The 17,895-nt window shown below is 37.7% G+C and overlaps 2 protein-coding genes across 2 annotated transcripts; both read left to right on the forward strand.

Annotated features, from left to right (window-relative positions):
* Window positions 1–2,537: 2,537 nt before the first annotated feature.
* Window positions 2,538–5,683, forward strand: LOC137736098 (putative 12-oxophytodienoate reductase 11). Its single transcript, XM_068475433.2, has 5 exons — window positions 2,538–2,929; window positions 3,865–4,005; window positions 4,135–4,265; window positions 4,424–4,600; window positions 4,797–5,683. The coding sequence occupies exons 1-5, from the start codon at window positions 2,841–2,843 to the stop codon at window positions 5,387–5,389; spliced, it is 1,131 nt and encodes a 376-aa protein (XP_068331534.2). The 5' UTR covers window positions 2,538–2,840; the 3' UTR covers window positions 5,390–5,683.
* A 1,700-nt stretch (window positions 5,684–7,383) lies between these two features.
* Window positions 7,384–11,138, forward strand: LOC137737266 (12-oxophytodienoate reductase 2). Its single transcript, XM_068476700.2, has 5 exons — window positions 7,384–7,794; window positions 8,991–9,131; window positions 9,230–9,360; window positions 9,820–9,984; window positions 10,297–11,138. Exons 1-5 carry the CDS (start codon window positions 7,718–7,720, stop codon window positions 10,887–10,889), a joined length of 1,107 nt encoding a protein of 368 aa, XP_068332801.1. The 5' UTR covers window positions 7,384–7,717; the 3' UTR covers window positions 10,890–11,138.
* Window positions 11,139–17,895: the final 6,757 nt, after the last annotated feature.

Consider the following 17,895-nt stretch of genomic DNA (forward strand, 5'->3'; position numbering starts at 1 on the left):
ATTTTTTTTATGTTTTGAACTGATATTTATGTGACAATGTGGTATGTATATACTAATTTAGTATTATGTTTTACATTTTTTTATTTTTTATTTTCATTATATTTGATTTAAATATATTTTTCTTAACGGGTAATAGATCGGATGATATTACCTGATAATATTAACGGATTGATTTTAGGTCAGGCCATATTACCCGTTTATTTTAACAGGTGTTACACGACACGACCCGTTAAACTATCAGGTATGAAACGAAAACGACACAAACACAAAAAACACGATACGAATACCAAATCTAATTACGTTAATGAAAACATAAACGATTATGATAAATAACCGCGTTATCTGTCCGCCATAACCATTACTCTGCCCTAATCCAACCCTTCGAAATCATTTACTCTAGCAAAAGTGAAGCTGGCCCTTGGTAATAAGTGACGAATGAGATCCCATTGCACATGAAGAGTCAAATGAAAGGATTTAAGACAAAAAATAAAAAAATTCAACTAAAAAGCATGGATGCAATTATTTGTTCAAAAGTAAAATACTAATAAAAGAAAGTCCATATTGTAGGTGGTCGTTGCTGGTGTCCGCATGACGACGTCATAATAATGCTATTCTTGAGTTTGTCAGTCAATTCAGTTTTGAACGAGGATCCTCTTTGAATTTTTTTTGTGAGAATTTTAAAAATTCTTAAATTGTATTTATTCATCGTATATTTTGTAGTTAGTTTTCGTAAGCTATTATTCATATTTAGTTTTAAATAAAAATATTTAAAATGATTTCTGACCACACGATGTACGATAAACGGACAAGATTTGAACATTCTCGAGATCCACATAAAAAGAATCCGAAAGTAATCCTCATTCTTCAGCTTTGGCAAATTATTTAATGCAAGATAAAGGGTAAAGTACAAAAAACTACCTCAACTATTGATGTCATGACACTTTCATACCTCATATTTTAAAATTGACAATGTTATACCTCATCTTTAGAATTTGGTCCAATGTTATACCTTGACAATGTCATACCTCATTTTTAGAATTTGGTCCAATGTTATACCTTACGTTACTTGGCCGTTTACTTTTCAGTTAAATGCTGACGTGGCTTGATTCGAGATCCATTTTCTATTAAAAAATCATTAAAATATTATTAAAAACTAAAAAAATATATTTAATATTATTTAAATATTAAAATAATAATAAAAAGTAAAAAAAAAAAATCATCCCTCCTCTCTCTTCTTCCCATCTTCATTTTCTTTCCCCCACCTGCAAACCCAAAAAAAAATAATAATAATTTTGAAAACCCAACAACCCCCTGCAAAAGAACAAGAAGGAGAAGGAGGAGGAGGAGGAGGAAGAAGAAGAAGAAGAAGAAGAGGAAAAAAAGGAGGAAGGAAAAAAAAAATTTCCACCCCCCCCCCCCCCCGGCGCGGTCGGCGCGGAAGAAGAAGAAGGGAGAAAGAGAAGGAGGAAGAAGAAGAATAGGAAGAAAAGGAGGAGGAAGAAAAAAAAAAAATTTGAAAACCCATCAACACCCCCCATGCGGAAGAAGAAGAAGGAGAAGGAGAAGGAGGAAGCAGAAGAAGAAGAAAAAAATGAGGAAGGAAATTTTTTATTTTTTATTTTTTTTGAAAACCATCAACTCCCCTGCGGAAGAAGAAGAAGAGAATTTTTTTTTTTTTTTTTTTTAAAACCCATCAAATCCCAAATCCACCACTCTCATTTATTCTCCACATCCTCTTCCGCACCCATCCTCCACCTTCTTTGCGCACCCATCTTCCCGTTGACGGGATCTGGGTTTTTTTGTTTTTGTTTTTTTTTTTTTCCTGGGTTGCAGGAGGGAGAAGAGTGTGGGTGTGGGTGTGGGTGTGGGGGAAACTGAGTGTGGGTGTGGAGGAAGACAAATTGGATTTTTTTTTTTTTTTGGTTGGGATTTGCAAGTGGGGTAAGAAGAAGAAGAAGAAGAAGAAGAAGAAGAAGAAGATGAAGATGGGGAGAGGAGGGAGGAGGGAGGAGGGAGGAGGGAGGAGGGAGGAGGGGAGGGACGAGGGTTTTTTTTTTCCTTCTACTTTTTATTATTATTTTAATATTAAAAAAATATTAAATAATTGTTTTTTAGTTTTTAATAATTTTTTAATAGAAAGTAGGTCTCGAATCAAGTCACGTCAGTACTTAACAGAAAAACTAACAGAAAAATTGACGGAGATATGACATTGTCACAAATTCCTAAGATGCGTCCAATAGTTGAGGTAGTTTTTTGTAGTTTATCCTAAATATTAAGAAGATTCTCGAGCATTTTCTATCGATGTAGATGCCAAAATTATTATTAAAAAATATGATGTGAGAGAAAGTACATAGAAAGTCTCAATTTTAACAGGTTTCGTGAGCATTTTCCATTGATGAAGATGCCAAAAATATGTTATGGTTTCATTTGATACCGAAACTATCGGAGGAAGAAGAGAATTTGTTTGTCACACATAAGATACGATACCTTTTATTTTAAAAAGAAATAAAAAGAAAGACGATTACGTAATTGCAAACGTCGTAAAAGGTATCAATCAGAAAAAGAAAAAAAAACAAAAAAAAAACAAGGAAAACAGATTTGAAAACGGAGCCGCCCGGTCAACCACTGAAAATCTGCACCTGCCCCATTTAAGGGGAAGGGGAAGGGGAAGGTGGAGGAGAAGGCGACGTGGACCCAGTTGGAGTCAGCCAGTCAGTCATCCCACTGTGCTAGCCCTCTTCCGCCTCTCCCGAAACGCAAAAATACCCAACGTGAGAGCAGATCAAATAAAAAACCAAACACAAAACTCAGGGTCGAGCTCTGAACCCAGTTGAATTGAAATGGCTACCACTAATCAAGCTCAAGGAGCTGGTCCCGCAATCCCTCTCCTTTCTCCTTACAAATTTGGAAAGTTCAATCTTTCTCATAGGTAACTTAACTCACTCGCTCAACCTTTTCTACGATTATATTCTTCTACATTCTGCATTGATTTCGTAGACTTATTCTGCTTGAGCAGTTGAGATTTGGGCTGTTGGGTTCTGTTCATTTGGAAACAGGGTTGCAGAAAATCCCGGTTTTCTTACAAGAAAAATGAAATTACTGCTTATTTTTTGGGCAAAGTTGCTGGTTACTGGGCAGTTTTTGTGCTTGCCTACGCAAGAATCCTGAATTTTCAGAATTAAAAGCATCAACTTTGATAGGATGGCTTGTTATTTAACATTTGGATGTTCACATTACTTGTAGAATTGTAAGGCTTGGAATTGGTTTAGTTTGATTGGTTGGATAACCCTGGTTTTGTTTGCGAGTTTGAGTTGCAACAGATAATGTGCTGCAACTTTTGGGTCAGTTTGTCTTGATGTTTGCCATGAATTACTTGCTTTTGTTCAAGATTGTTTGATTCGAATTCCTAGACGCGCTCGTGCAGTATACACCCGTTGTATCTTTGAAGTTGTGACTATATCTTAGCAACTAAAGTAGTCAACTCTTAAAGAAAATAAACTGGGATAGATGTTACTGAAATTTGCTGTAAGCCCCAGACCTTGAAACCAAATATACGCATAGATGATCCCTAGAACCGACTGACATACGATTTGATATCGTTTCCCAAGACCTAAATGGTACATCATGGGTTGTGAACTCTGAACCACTCATCACTCCTGAGTTAGTACTTGATCTTGACCGGAAATTACTTAATTCATCTTTGGTATTCAATGCAATTGGCTACGGAAAGTATATCTCCTTTCTGGATTTTTGGTCGTATTACTTAAATCGTGTTCTGTTTAGCAAGATCTGATGATATCATACATGTCATAGGCCATGTAGTAGGTGTATTCTGATGATATACTTCTTCCTTGCCTTCTGCAGAGTTGTATTAGCACCATTGACTAGACAGCGATCATACGGAAATGTTCCTCAGCCGCATGCCATCTTATATTACTCACAGAGAACATCTAAGGGGGGTCTTCTCATAGCTGAAGCCACTGGAGTTTCTGACACAGCTCAAGGGTAACTTCACAAACATTAGCTTTTTTTCAAGTTTCTTTTATGTGAAATTTTAGATGGAAAACATACATTTAGATGTGTACTTTCTTCATTTCAAAGTTTGATAACATTTTTGTTTTTTAATATGCGAAGGTACCCAGATACTCCTGGTATATGGACAAAGGAGCAAGTTGAAGCATGGAAACCCATTGTTGATGCTGTTCATGCTAAAGGTGGCATCTTCTTCTGTCAGATTTGGCATGTGGGGAGGGTTTCAAATACGGGTGCGTTTCTAACATACGCTTTTATGACTTCACTTTGTGTCATTGAAAGCGTTTGGATCATAAGTGAAAAGTTAGGCCATTGAAGCATCATAAAGCTGCCTTTATATTCCTGTAATAGAAATCTTTCGGATTGTGATTCTATCAATATTTTCTTACAGGGTTTCAGCCAAATGGGCAAGCTCCAATCTCTTCTACTGACAAGCCACTAACCCCCCAAATACGATCTAATGGCATTGATGTTGCTGATTTTTCTCCTCCAAGGCGATTAAGGACAGATGAAGTCCCACAAATAGTCAATGATTTTAGACTTGCTGCAAGGAACGCTATAGAAGCTGGTAATTTGTCTTTACTTAAGTACGAAATAAAATTAGTGAGAACTCAAAATTACTTTCAACAGAAGCAAACAAACTATCTCTAATCTTACAAATGTAGTTAAAGGCGTTAATTGCAGTTTAACTAGATGTGTGACAATAGTTCATGCTAGATTACAAATAATATTTGGTGCACTGAAATGGTTTGTCTGATATACAGGCTTTGATGGAGTAGAAATTCATGGGGCCCATGGATACCTTATTGATCAGTTTCTAAAAGATCAAGTGAATGATCGAACAGACCAATATGGGGGATCATTGGAGAATCGTTGTCGATTTGCTCTGGAAGTCGTTGAAGCTGTTGTTAATGAGATAGGAGCGGATAAAGTTGGAATTAGATTATCTCCATTTGCCAGCTATATGGAATCAGGGGATTCAGATCCAAAAGCGTTGGGCCTTTATCTGGCCAATTCGTTGAACAAATATGGGATCCTGTACTGCCATATGGTTGAGCCTAGGATGAAGACAGTTGGAGAAAAAAGTGATTGCCCCCAGAGTCTTGTACCCATGAGAAAGGCTTTTAATGGTACCTTCATTGCTGCTGGTGGTTATGACAGGGAAGATGGGAACAATGCTGTGGCTGAGGGCCGTGCAGATCTTATTGCTTATGGTCGTTGGTTCTTGGCTAACCCAGACTTGCCGAAGAGGTTTGAGCTTAATGCTCCTCTGAACGAGTACAACAGAAACACTTTCTACGTGTCTGAACCGGTTATTGGCTACACTGATTATCCGTTCCTTGACACCACTGCATAGGATTCGTGCAGCATATGGAAGCTTTTACACCCTTATCTTTCTGAAATTCTCGCATTATTCTGCGTACATGTTTTCTTGTTGCTTTTCTTGCACGGTTTGGATAACTAGAGAAAATAACAAATCGAGGGGCAGAAGTTGGCTGACGACATTGTAAAGTTCTCATTTGTATAATAAGTTTCTGCATTGTTCAATCTGTATCAAGTTCAAGTGTAGTGTTGTAGCTTGTGGTTACTTGAACATGCTAACTGATTGCATGCCCAATGAGTTTAATAAAGATAGTTTGTGATGATCTTATATTAAGATTTTTGGAAATTAACACTATAATTAATCTCTAGACGTTTGACTGTACATCTGTTCATCTGGCTTTCGGATATATCTTTGATTCGTAAGTTTCTGCATAACATATTTTTCAATTGAAACCTATCACTATATTCAATTGAGAATTTGAGAAATTTTAATGAATTTATAAATCCTTGGATCTTTATGGAGTTTAATTGATTTGAAGAGATTTCATATAAATTTTTATTCAATTTCCCCGAAATCCCATGGGGAGAGGTGAGATTTGTGGATGCTTAAAATACATTACAAAATATCTCAAATTCCCTCAAATTCCTCATCCTTCTCAAATTCTTTAAAATCAATTTCTAATTGAATACACCTGAAATGTTATAAACTTTTTAAAAATCCTAATTGAATACATCCGGATTTCTAAGGATTTTAATAAACTATGTTAAAATTCTAATTGAATACACCTTAAATTTTAGAGAATCACTTAAAATTCTGATTGAATACCCATAGTTTCATTAAAAAAAATTTAAAATCCCAATTGAATACACCCCCATAAAAAAGCGTAATTCATCCTTACAATGAATCTATATTCCCAAAAAATTACGATTATAGAAAAATAGAGATCCGAAAAAAAAAAAAAAAAAACTTCCATGTAACAGCTTTGAATAAATCTTAACTTTATTTCTCGAGAAAGTTTTACACGATAGAGAGTATGCCCATTGTGTTAAAAGCACTCGTTAGGGAACCTGCATAAAATATTTTTTGCACAAAGCTAGCAACCTTGTCATTTTCCATTGTAATCGTGCAATGCTACTTGATTGGAGCCTTTTATTTCTGGACTATTTAATTTGTCATAAATTCATTGATTAATTAAGGTTCTCATTTTGAAGATTTATGAGAACCAAATGCATATTAGCCATAATATTATATTAGTTTGTATCCAGAATCTTAAATATTTGATAATTAATAAAACAAAAGCGAAAATGAGTTTTCATGGATTTTAAGTTGGTTTTTCTTTATTAAGTTGTCAAATATTTCAAGCGATCTAAACTAATATAATTTTGTAGCTAATATGCATTTAGTCTCACACATCCTCAAAATTATGACCTTAGGCCATCTCCAACCGAAATGATTGAACAGTATCGGGCTATACTTATATATCGTCACCGAAGTAGCTAAACATAACCCTCTCAATAATTATTTAGTTTTAAGTTTATGTATTAAATTTATTGGTTAATTTAAATTATATTTCTGTTGGATGTTTTCAAACATAGTTGTTGAATTTGACTCAAATAGTGCAGTAGAGGAGCTGGGCCCCAAAAAAGGGTTAAGAAGGGGGCTACATTTAGCCAGCCTAATGCTCATTTAGCCAAATGATGACTTGGTGAGCTTGATGGAATTATAGTCTAGCTATCCATCGGAAATTGATGGAGCTATGTTTAGCTCATTCGGTTAAGAATATTATATGGATATAATCTAACACTGTTAATTTCAAATTATGTTTTTTACAAAATTACAATTTTAGACGGAGTTATGTTTTAATCCTTCTGGTTGGGGAGGGCCTTAAGGACCTAAACAATATACTATTCAAACCATGGCCTAATAATGCAGGATGAAAAAGCAAAATCGAAATGGACATGCGGCTGGCATTACACCCGCATTCCGTGGACGTCCTTTTTCATGGGGAAAACTGGTGAATTTTCATTCCACGCAAACGTAATCACAGACCTCATCAAACCTTCCTACCTCTCTTCACCTAATCGGTTTAATTAATGCTTTGGAGAGATCCATCATCCACCCACCGACGTCCGACGCCGCCACCTCCACACAAGGGAGGGGAGATGTGGGACCCAGCCTTCTCTGACTTTTGTGGAGGACAGCTGCAGGGCGGACTTTTAAGCTCCTACTGAACGTATAAAGACCCAATTGGGTCCTGTATTCATTCCTTCCTTCCTTCCTTCCTTACTTCCTTCATCCCAGAATCCAGTACAAAAGGCCAAGTGCAAGATCAGGTGGCAGACGACCGACTCGAATTCTGAGATGTCTGCTGCTGCTCAACCTCCCACAATTCCTCTCCTCACTCCCCACAAATTGGGAAACTTCAATCTTTCTCATAGGTGCTTAAAACTTTCGTACATTGTTCCTATTTGTTTACTATTTTAAATTTCTCTGTCGTGTAATTGTTTAATTTAATTGATTCGGGCGTTATTTTAATAATGTTGTAAAAAACTATGAGAGGAGATCCGAACTTGGATTCGGAGAGTAGCTAGGTCTGTAGATGGCTATTGGCTAACAAGAAAAATAGAAGATGAAATTACTGCTTGTCTATATTCAAGTTTAGCGTACTGTGTAGTTTATTCATGTGTGTGTGTCAAATATAGCTATTCAAAAAAGAAGAAACATTCCTTGTCTCCTTCCCCAAATCATAGAATCCGGATCCTCTTTGTGAGGATTTCGGATCTGTAAATCTTGTTTGTTCATCGTACATGGTGAGTTAGAAATTATTTTAAATATTTTTATTTAAAATTAAACACAACCAGTTCTTTACAAAAACTGACCGTACGATGTACGATGAACAGATCTTCAAAATCCTCATCAAAATAATCCGGAAAGTATTCTGTTGGTATAAAATAGTACAGATGTTGGGAAGGAGACAAGAAGTGTCTTTGTAACTGTATCTTCGTCTATAAAATAGTACAAATGTTACAAATTAAAGGAAAACAATAGTACATTTGAGTTATTTCATTGATTAATCGTTGAAAATAGATGCAACTGATCGTTACAAATTAAGTGTCCTTTCGCCCATGGTCTTCGTAAGACATTGCTTTGTTTAGGTTGTGTTTGGTAACGATTTCGTATTTGATTTTTAGTTTTTAATTTTAAGTGAAAGGTAGAGAAAATGCATGATATAAGAGGAGGAGAAAGGGGGAAGGGATGGATGAGGGACAAAACGTGCATGGAATGATATCAAAAATAAAGAACATAAAGCAAATTCAGATAGTCTACGATTCAAGTTTTTATTTCACACTTTTTCGTCCCAAATTCCTTCTTCCTCCCTCGTTTCTCTTTTTTAACTAAAACAAGAAAACTAAAAGCGAATTTGTTATCAAGAAAACTAAAAGCGAACATAAAGCAAACTAATGCTTCCTACAAAGTTTGAAGGTTGTATTTATGGTTTATTATATGTTTTTCCTCTTTAGAATTGTATTTTCACCGTTGACGACTAGATACAGATCATTCGATAATGTTCCTCAGCCACATTCCGTCTTGTTCACTCTGTATTTATAATTTACAATTTCTTTTTACTTTCCAGAATTGTTTTAGCACCATTGACCAGACAGAGATCATACAACAATGTTCCTCAACCACATGCTATCTTATATTACTCTCAGAGAGCATCGAACGGGGGTCTTCTCATAGCCGAAGCCACTGGAGTTTCCGACACAGCTCAAGGGTAATTTCAACAACAGTAGATTTATAGACTAACAAACATTTGAGGGTGCTTCTTTCGTTTCAAAGTTGATGAAATCTTTGTTTCTTTAATATACGAAGGTACCCGCACACACCTGGTATATGGACAAAGGAGCAAGTTGAAGCCTGGAAACCCATTGTTGATGCTGTTCATGCTAAAGGTGGCGTCTTCTTCTGTCAGATTTGGCATGTTGGAAGGGTTTCTAATAGCGGTGTGTTTCTGACTTAACCTTTATGACCTCACTTTTACCATAGAATGCTTTGTTAACATGAGTGAATAATTAGACCGATTAAAAAGTTCGATGTATAACATAAAGGTGTATGCATCAGAAGGAGCGAGTGATTATAATTGACAACATTGTTGCTCAAATGACGATAAAACTTGGACTTGTTAAGTTCCGAGTTGGTGTTTTTAACATAACCCATAAGAAGGCACCACTTTTATGACCTTGCTGTTTCGGAAGCATTGTTATTATTATTATTGGATGGGAAGAAGTTTGATGTTAACATAACTCAGAATTCAGAACTAGTATATATAGCACGTGTGGTTCATCAGACCAAGCGATTTTATAGTAATTTGTAACAAAGGATTCCCACTTAAAAGAGTGCTACTGTGGATGTTTGTTACTGTCGTTAGACTTCAGGTTGTAATTCTCTCTCCTTGCTTACAGGTTATCAACCAAATGGGCAAGCTCCAATATCTTCTACTGACAAGCCGATACGATTAAATGGCATTGATGATTCTGAATTCACGCCTCCAAGACGATTAAGGACAGATGAAATTCCACAAATTGTCAATGATTTTAGACTTGCTGCAAGGAATTCTATTGAAGCTGGTAATTTGTCTTTACGTTAAAATGAAACAAAATTTACAAAAACTCAATTTGCCTCAAAGCTTGTGCAAAATAAATTGTGTTTGATCAGAGAAATGTAGTTAGAGATGGGATGGGGATTCTTCAAACTCTGGCCTGGGGGAGGGGGGGGGGGGGGTGGGTGGAGTTAAAAGCTCACTGCCATGGAGCTGCAAGCCCCCTCACATCTTGTTATTGAACTACATATTAACTAACCATTATTTGTTTGGTAATTCAGCGACAATGCTTAAGGTTCTAATACCGTCAGTATGTTGAAATTGTTAATTTGCTATATAGGCTTCGATGGAGTTGAAATTCATGGGGCGCATGGCTACCTTCTTGATCAGTTTCTGAAAGATCATGTGAATGATCGAACAGACCAATATGGTGGATCTCTAAAGAATCGTTGCCGCCTTCCTCTGGAAGTTGTTGAAGCTGTCGCTAATGAAATAGGAGCAGATAAAGTTGGAATTAGATTATCTCCATTTGCTGACTATATGGACTCAGGGGATTCAAATCCAAAAGAATTAGGCCTCTATATGGCCAATGCCTTGAACAAATATGGAATCGTGTACTGCCACATGGTTGAGCCGAGGATGAAGACAGTTGGAGAAAAAGCTGAAACCCACCAGAGTCTTCTTCCCATGAGAAAGTCTTTCCATGGTACCTTCATTGCTGCTGGTGGTTATGACAGGGAAGATGGAAACAGTGCTGTGGCCGAGGGCCGTGCAGATCTTATTGCTTATGGCCGTATTTTCTTGGCGAATCCGGATTTGCCAAAGAGATTTGAACTTAATGCTCCTCTAAACAAGTACAACAGAGAGACATTCTACATACATGATCCCGTCATTGGTTACACTGATTATCCATTTCTTGAAGCCACCACTTAAGTTTACCGCAAAGATGGAAGCTTGAACAATAGGGCTCCTTTGATTCATCCGATTGAGTCTGTACTATATTAGATGGATTGTTTTCAACTATATTGTATTGTACTGTTGTATCTTATTGCATTATGTAGTATTGTAGTGTCCAATGTTTGGGAGGGTTCTGGACTTAGAGGCCGGAAAGGTTATACTTTCTGTTCAGTGTTGTACCGTATAATGGCCGGAATGAATAAGTAACATTTGTGAAAGAGGAAACTCAATTCTTATCCCTATACAAAGTACAACCAATTGATCCTAGTTGTGCCTTTTATTCTCAAGATGTTGAAGCCATTGACCGCATTTTGTCAGCTGACCATTTGCCTGAGATATTTGGAGCAGATGCGACTCAAATAGGTTTCTCTTTGGCAACTCTTACCTTCCTAAACTTGGAAAGATCCTTCTTTTATGTTGGCAAACATGGGATGCTTGATCATATCAGCTTTTATCATGTTTTAGATGAAGCTAATTTTGTGGCAGATGCTTTAACAAAGATATGTCATTCTATTGAGGCGTTTATTGAGGATTAACTCGTTTCCCTTAGATATTATCACTGCATAACTATTTTTATTCTTTGAGCGAAGGTTGTTTTAGAATCTTTGTCTTTGTAATATGTAACAACTCGTCCCAGAATTTACGGAACGAAAGGGCATTTTTATAATTTCACTAAGATCGGGATGTTTATTTTGAAATTATGCTTTTGGTCTTAATTGGTGTGCCCAAGGGGCCCACCCTTGATTTTTTTCCCCTGACCCAAATCCCTCATCTTTCTCTTCCTTCACAGCTCTCTCTTCTTCTCCCTCTCCCCGGTGTCCCTGGTGTGTAACTCTAAGACCTCTCTCCATCTCTCTTCCTTGTTGCATCCCATTCCCCCGAGCGCCATACACCTACACCCACTCCCTACAATAAACACCATCACCCATCACCATTGTTGGGCCTTGCTCTTTCTCTCTCTCTCTCTCACTCTCCCTCCATCCTTCCCTCCCCTTCTCTATGAAGCACAGAGGCCACCCAACGTACTTAGCACACCCACATCTCCAATGAATTTCCACCATTTCCAAGTAGGTGAGCCTCGGAATCACCTCACCCTATCTTAATTTGGATGATTGGTTTGGTTGTTAAGTATGTATACCATTTTTTGTGAAGTTTTAGCTTGAAATCAACTCAGGGTTTTAAACCCAGTGCTTCAACGTTGGGCTGCGACTTTACATGGATTTCTCAACCACTTTCTGGCCATGGCTGGACCAAAAAGTGGTATGATTCTCTTCCTCTCCCTCGTGGCTTCATTTCATAGTTTCAACATGGAGTTTAGTGTAGTTTCGAGGTTGACTGGAGCTTGGGAAGCTCCGGCTTTCGTCTCCGTGAGAACCAGTCTTAAAACCAGGTCGACCTAACCTGATAGCCCTAAACCCAGATCCATAACCCTAGTTCAGCCCAACTCGTTGGGCCATGGAACCCGGTCTAATTGCCCAGCCCAACCTTGCGGCCCAATCCAACTGAACTAGCCTAAACCCAGAACCCAGTTAGCGCATGGGTCCACGAGTGAGCACTGTTTTAGCCGGCGCGTGGAGCACGCATGCCTTCACCAGAGGTATTGTGCTCTATCGCCATCCACGGTGGTGATCTTGGCATCACCGGTAACTTTTTCGGCAACCTAAATCGGCACGTGGCCATTCGGGTCGTCGCCCCGTAACGGTGTGTGGGGTTACCTAAGGTCCCCCCTATGTTTTTTGACGTCCTGAATTTGTTTATGACGTCCGTTTCCTGAAATTCAATCATTATGGTAGAGTTTTATTAATTGGACCCTTTATGTGCTTAGGTGTAATTGTTTATGGCGTTTTCGTCCTCTCCTGTTTGCACGGCTCTTCAACGATGAAGTATCTGTGAGTGGACCCCTTCCAAAATGCATTATTTTACTATTAGAAATGCATACAAGAAAAGCATGATTTGTTGGTTACGTTTTATGAAACATTTATGAGAAAATTGGATTTACACTGTATGATATATTATGCTTTATCGACTTTACGTTCTTTGTGGTATATATGATTGATGGCTATATACCTACTTATGAATGTGATTCTAAGATATGATGTTTTAGTTACTGAGCTCCAATTTGAGATTGATATACATATATTTTCGAAATATTATGTTCATGTTTTTATGTGCTTATTTAGTGGTTACTCATACGATATGCCTATGGGCGAATGTCCTACATACATGTGAATGATACTGCCTACGGGTGAATGATACTGTCTATGGGCGAATGGTCCTACCTACGGGCGAATGAAATCATTAATTGGCTTCGGTCGGGTGATATAGGGCTTACAGGCTAATGATACTACCTACGGGCGAATGGTCCTGCTTACGGGCGAATGAAATCATTAATTTGCTTCAGTCAGGTGATGTAGGACCTACATGAAAATGATACTGCCTTATGGCGAATGATATTTATATATGGCTTCGGCTGGGCGTAGGTTGGTGGCTTCGGTTGGAAGATACTTATATATGGCTTCGGCCGAGAGATGTAGTGCTTTCAGGCGAATGAAGTTATATGTGTGTGTGTGTGTGCGCGCCTTTGTGCTACTACTATTCAACACATTATACACGATATATGTTTTACGAAAGGTTTTATGGCACGCTAGGGGTTTTTGGAAAAACATATTACTTATTATGCTATACGAGTTTTCTAAACCTGGGCGTTAATACGTTAAAGATTAACTGTTTTAGTATTACTTATATATCAACTTAGTCCACTCATGTTTTATTTTGCGGCCCCTCAGGACTTAGAATCGAGGCATACAATCCCAGTGTCAAGGCACTCCCGCATCGATATCTTTAAGTCCTCTCAGTGTAGTTGTATGCTCTGAACAGGTTCCACAATTGCATATTCCTTATAATTAAATTTACAAGTTTTATTTATGTTAGTTATTTCTTTCTAGTTCTTGTGCATCCTAATATGGCTTTGTCACATTCCGGTGTCTGCCAGCACATGCTTACCTTGGTGTTTGGAGAATATTAGGGTCGGGCGTGTATCAGAGCGTGGTTTGTTCAGAGCACACTTAGGATCTTCTGTTACTGTAGTTGTGTGTCGGTCATGACTTTATTTGGGTGTCATGACTTCCTGATTTGGTGCCATTTAGCGTAGTTGTACAAACCTTTCTTTGTTTGAGTTGTCACCTTCTTATGAAATACAAGAATTCGTGTCGGGATTGTGCTTATTGGTGACGAAATGGATTGTTGGATGACTTTCGACATCGGATCGATACTTTGCAATATGCGTTCCTTAAGAATTGCGGGCAAAGTCGGTTTTGCATTGAAGTGTTGTGAATTAGAAATCTCAATTTGAGGAAGTCTGGTTAAGACCAGCCGAAGATATGAGATAACGATGCAACTCTGCAACATACGTTCCTTGGGAATTACGGCATAGTCGTATCTACATAAGAGTGGTGAAACGGAAAAATCTAAGTGGTTTGAGTTTGGGAGATCTAAAATAAAGATGTTACTCTGCAACATGCGATCCCTAGGAATAGCGGGCAGAGTCATATCTTTATGGAAATTGTTTGAAACATTCGAAGTGTGTGTTGGAGAAAGCGAGTAAGCATTAGACGTTGTGTAGTTCAGTAGGTGTTAGTTAGTGGGATCGAATCAATGTCCTTGGACTCGCTTCCACTGAGGAAATTCATGTGGATCTTTAGAACAACTCTCGATGATTGTTCTATCGATAACCTTCTTGCTTACTTCAACCACGAGGTCAAGTTCACAAAACGTTGATTGTCAGCTGCACGTCAAATTCTTTGAGTTTTGTTTAGTAGATTTTTTTCTTGGGAGTTCCTTTGGTAGTATACATTATTCTCATCAATTTCCAAAAGGGGTTACGACCGTTGGAAATTGAAAATCCTTACAAGATGTTGTAAAATACAAAATGTCTTTGGTCTTGTCAAATCCTATCAGCAGTTCTTAACTATTCTTTGAGCTTAGACCTACGATGTTGACGACGAACAAAGTTTCTGACAACGAGGTATTGTTTCATCTGATCGTAGCTTTTATACTATTCGAATTTCTGTGGTGTGTATTATTAAATTTTGGCTACGCATTGATGCAGTAAGATCGAGTAACATGTGTACCTCTTGACGATTGGAACTGCATGATGTGAACCAACCTATCTTTGTGCTAGAGCTGACAATGACCTTTCTCGCTGTAAAATCTGGTAACATTTTCTCTATAGTGAGAAATGTTGCGTCCTTTTTTACCAAAGAAGTTGTAGTGTGTTTTCACACAGAAATAATTGAGTTTATGACTAAAAAGGTGGATGGAACTCATTGGTGAGTTAATTGCACTTTTGAGTACCATCATGGTCGGGCAACTGTCGTATCTGATGCTCTTAATCGGAAATCCCATGGACAATTTACTTCTATCAGAACTATCCATATCCAACTGTCGTTTTCTCTCTGAAGAATTAGTTTTGCTTTGGTGTTCGACCCACGGTGAGTATTGTTGGCTCACATTTCAGCGAATGCCATGCATGCTGGCAATATTAAATTGTATCACTGTTTTCATCCATTTTATTACTGGCATTGTCTGAATGGAATGTCGCTGAATATGTGAGTAGATGTCTAATTTACTAGTAAGTGGAAGTGGTGAGATGGAAGCCATTGGGCTAATCTCAATTTCCTTCTATTCTTGTTTGGAGGTGGGAAGAAATTCCCATGATTGTTCTTCTTGGGATGTCGAGGACCCACTAAGGAAGTGAATAGAAATGGGTGAATGTCACCATAGATTTCCGATACAAACTATCTTGTACACGTGGAGACTATGATGATGTTTCAGTATTTGTTGATCAACTCATTCGTAATATTATTTACCCGTTCGAGAGGACTATTCTTCGACCATTTGGCAAAATTATTCATTCGAGATTACTTTAGACTACCACCCGAGTCGAGTCCACATTCAACCATCTCAACTTGCCACCACAGAATCAAGTTAGGTATTTACACGTATTCTTGCATCAAAGCTACGCTTTCACTCCAGTTATCTTATGCTTTAGATTTGTTGGACTTGTTTTGACCCTTAAATTCGTGAATGTTCACTTAGCCTTCTCGGCATAGCTATTCGCTAAATCTGAGAAAAAACTTTTCAAAGAATCAGCTTGCGTAGGTGTTGTGAATTTCATTGTTCTGGTTCTCGGTGTACGTCATTTTTGTACCCCATCGTGATGCGCGTTTCACTTCTAAGTTTTGTGAAGTTTTCATGAAGGCCTTGTGTACTAAGTTGTTTGTCTTGTATTGCATTTTTATTTGCAGACTGTTGGACAATCTGAATGAACTATATAGATCTTCAAAGATGTGTTGTGTTCTTTTGATTTATGGTCTCTGAATGATTAGATTTTGCACTGATCTCTTTTGGAGTAGTTACGACGATAGTTTTATTTTTAGTTTGTATGGCACTATTTGATACTTGGTATGCTATATTTTATTGGCAGCACTGGTTAGATAGTAAAGTTTTGCGAATTGGTTTTTAGATTTTAGATTTTATGATTTGAGAAACTGTGTGCTTATGTTGTTGTCACCTTGGTGGTTGGACAAATTGGTATGTTTGCACCCTTAGGAAATTACTACTTGCTTATCGAGACAATAATGTGTTGTCGATATCGCAGGCAGCCGACTGTGATATCGATGGCTTATTCGGTGGGTTCGTTAAGCAAGTGGACAAGTAGACCCATCTACGATAGTTGGTACTGTTTAGTTATTGTTGGGGCTTAACCCAAATACACATCTATTCTCGAAGTACATGACGTTACGAATGCTTGGGTGAGACCCACTTCCATTTTCGATTTTGATTTTTAGTACAAGTATTTTGTTTTACCTTATATTAGTTATATATATTGTATTTTTGATGTTACAAATGTTTGGTCGAGTCATTTCCACTTTCATTGTTAAGTTTAGTACGAGTTTTTTGACCTCTATGTTAGTACATATCTATTTTGACGTTATCGTCTTATATGTATTACATTATTATATATTATGACTTTATATCTTTATAAAGTATGTTTTTACTATTATGCTGATAGGGGGAGAAAGTAGGAGCTTAAAGGCATGAAAGAGGATTTTGCAACCTGTTTCCGACAGTGTGGCATATTCTCTTAGATGCAACCACTCTGACTTGATTTCTTATTTATACATATATTCTTTCTTATCTTCGTATTTATGTATAGTACATTATTTCAAATTTTGGGACGAAATTTTCTTAACGGGGGTATATTGTAACAACCCGTCCCAGAATTTATGGAAAAAAGGGCATTTTTATAATTTCACTAAGATTGGGATATTTATTTTGAAATTATGCTTTTGGTCTTAATTAGTGTGCCCAAGGGGGCCCACCCTTGATTTTTGTCCCCCGGCCCAAATCTCTCATCTCTCTTTTTCCTCACAGCTCTCTTTCTTTTTCCTTCTCCCCGGTGTCTTCGGTGTGTAACTCTTAGACCTTTCTCCATCTTTCTCCCTCCCTGCATCGCCTTCTCTCGAGCACTACACACCTACACCCACTCCCTACGATGAACACCATCACCCACCACCATCGTTGGGCCTTGCTCTTTCTCCATCTCTCTTTTTTTCTCTCCCTTTCTCTATGAAGCACAGAGGCCACCCAATGTACTTAGCACACCTACCTCGTCATTGAATTTCCACCATTTCTGAGGAGGTGAGCCTCAGAATCACCTCACCTTATCTTAATATGGATGTTTGATTTGGTTGCTAAGTATGTATACCCTTTTCTGTGAAGTTTTAGCTTGAAATCAACTCAGGGTTTTAAACCTAGTACTCCGATGTTGGACTACAACTTTACATGGATTTCCATGGCTAGACCAAAAAGTGGTATGATTTTCTTCTTCTCCCTTGTGGCTTTATTTCCATAGTTTGAATGTCGAGTTTAGTGTAGTTTCGAGGTTGACCGAAGCTTGGAAAGCTCTAGCTTTCGTCTC

Source organism: Pyrus communis, chromosome 15 (assembly GCF_041283825.1).
Source record: "Pyrus communis isolate YQ-2024b chromosome 15, ASM4128382v1, whole genome shotgun sequence".
NCBI classification, from domain to species: domain Eukaryota; kingdom Viridiplantae; phylum Streptophyta; class Magnoliopsida; order Rosales; family Rosaceae; genus Pyrus; species Pyrus communis.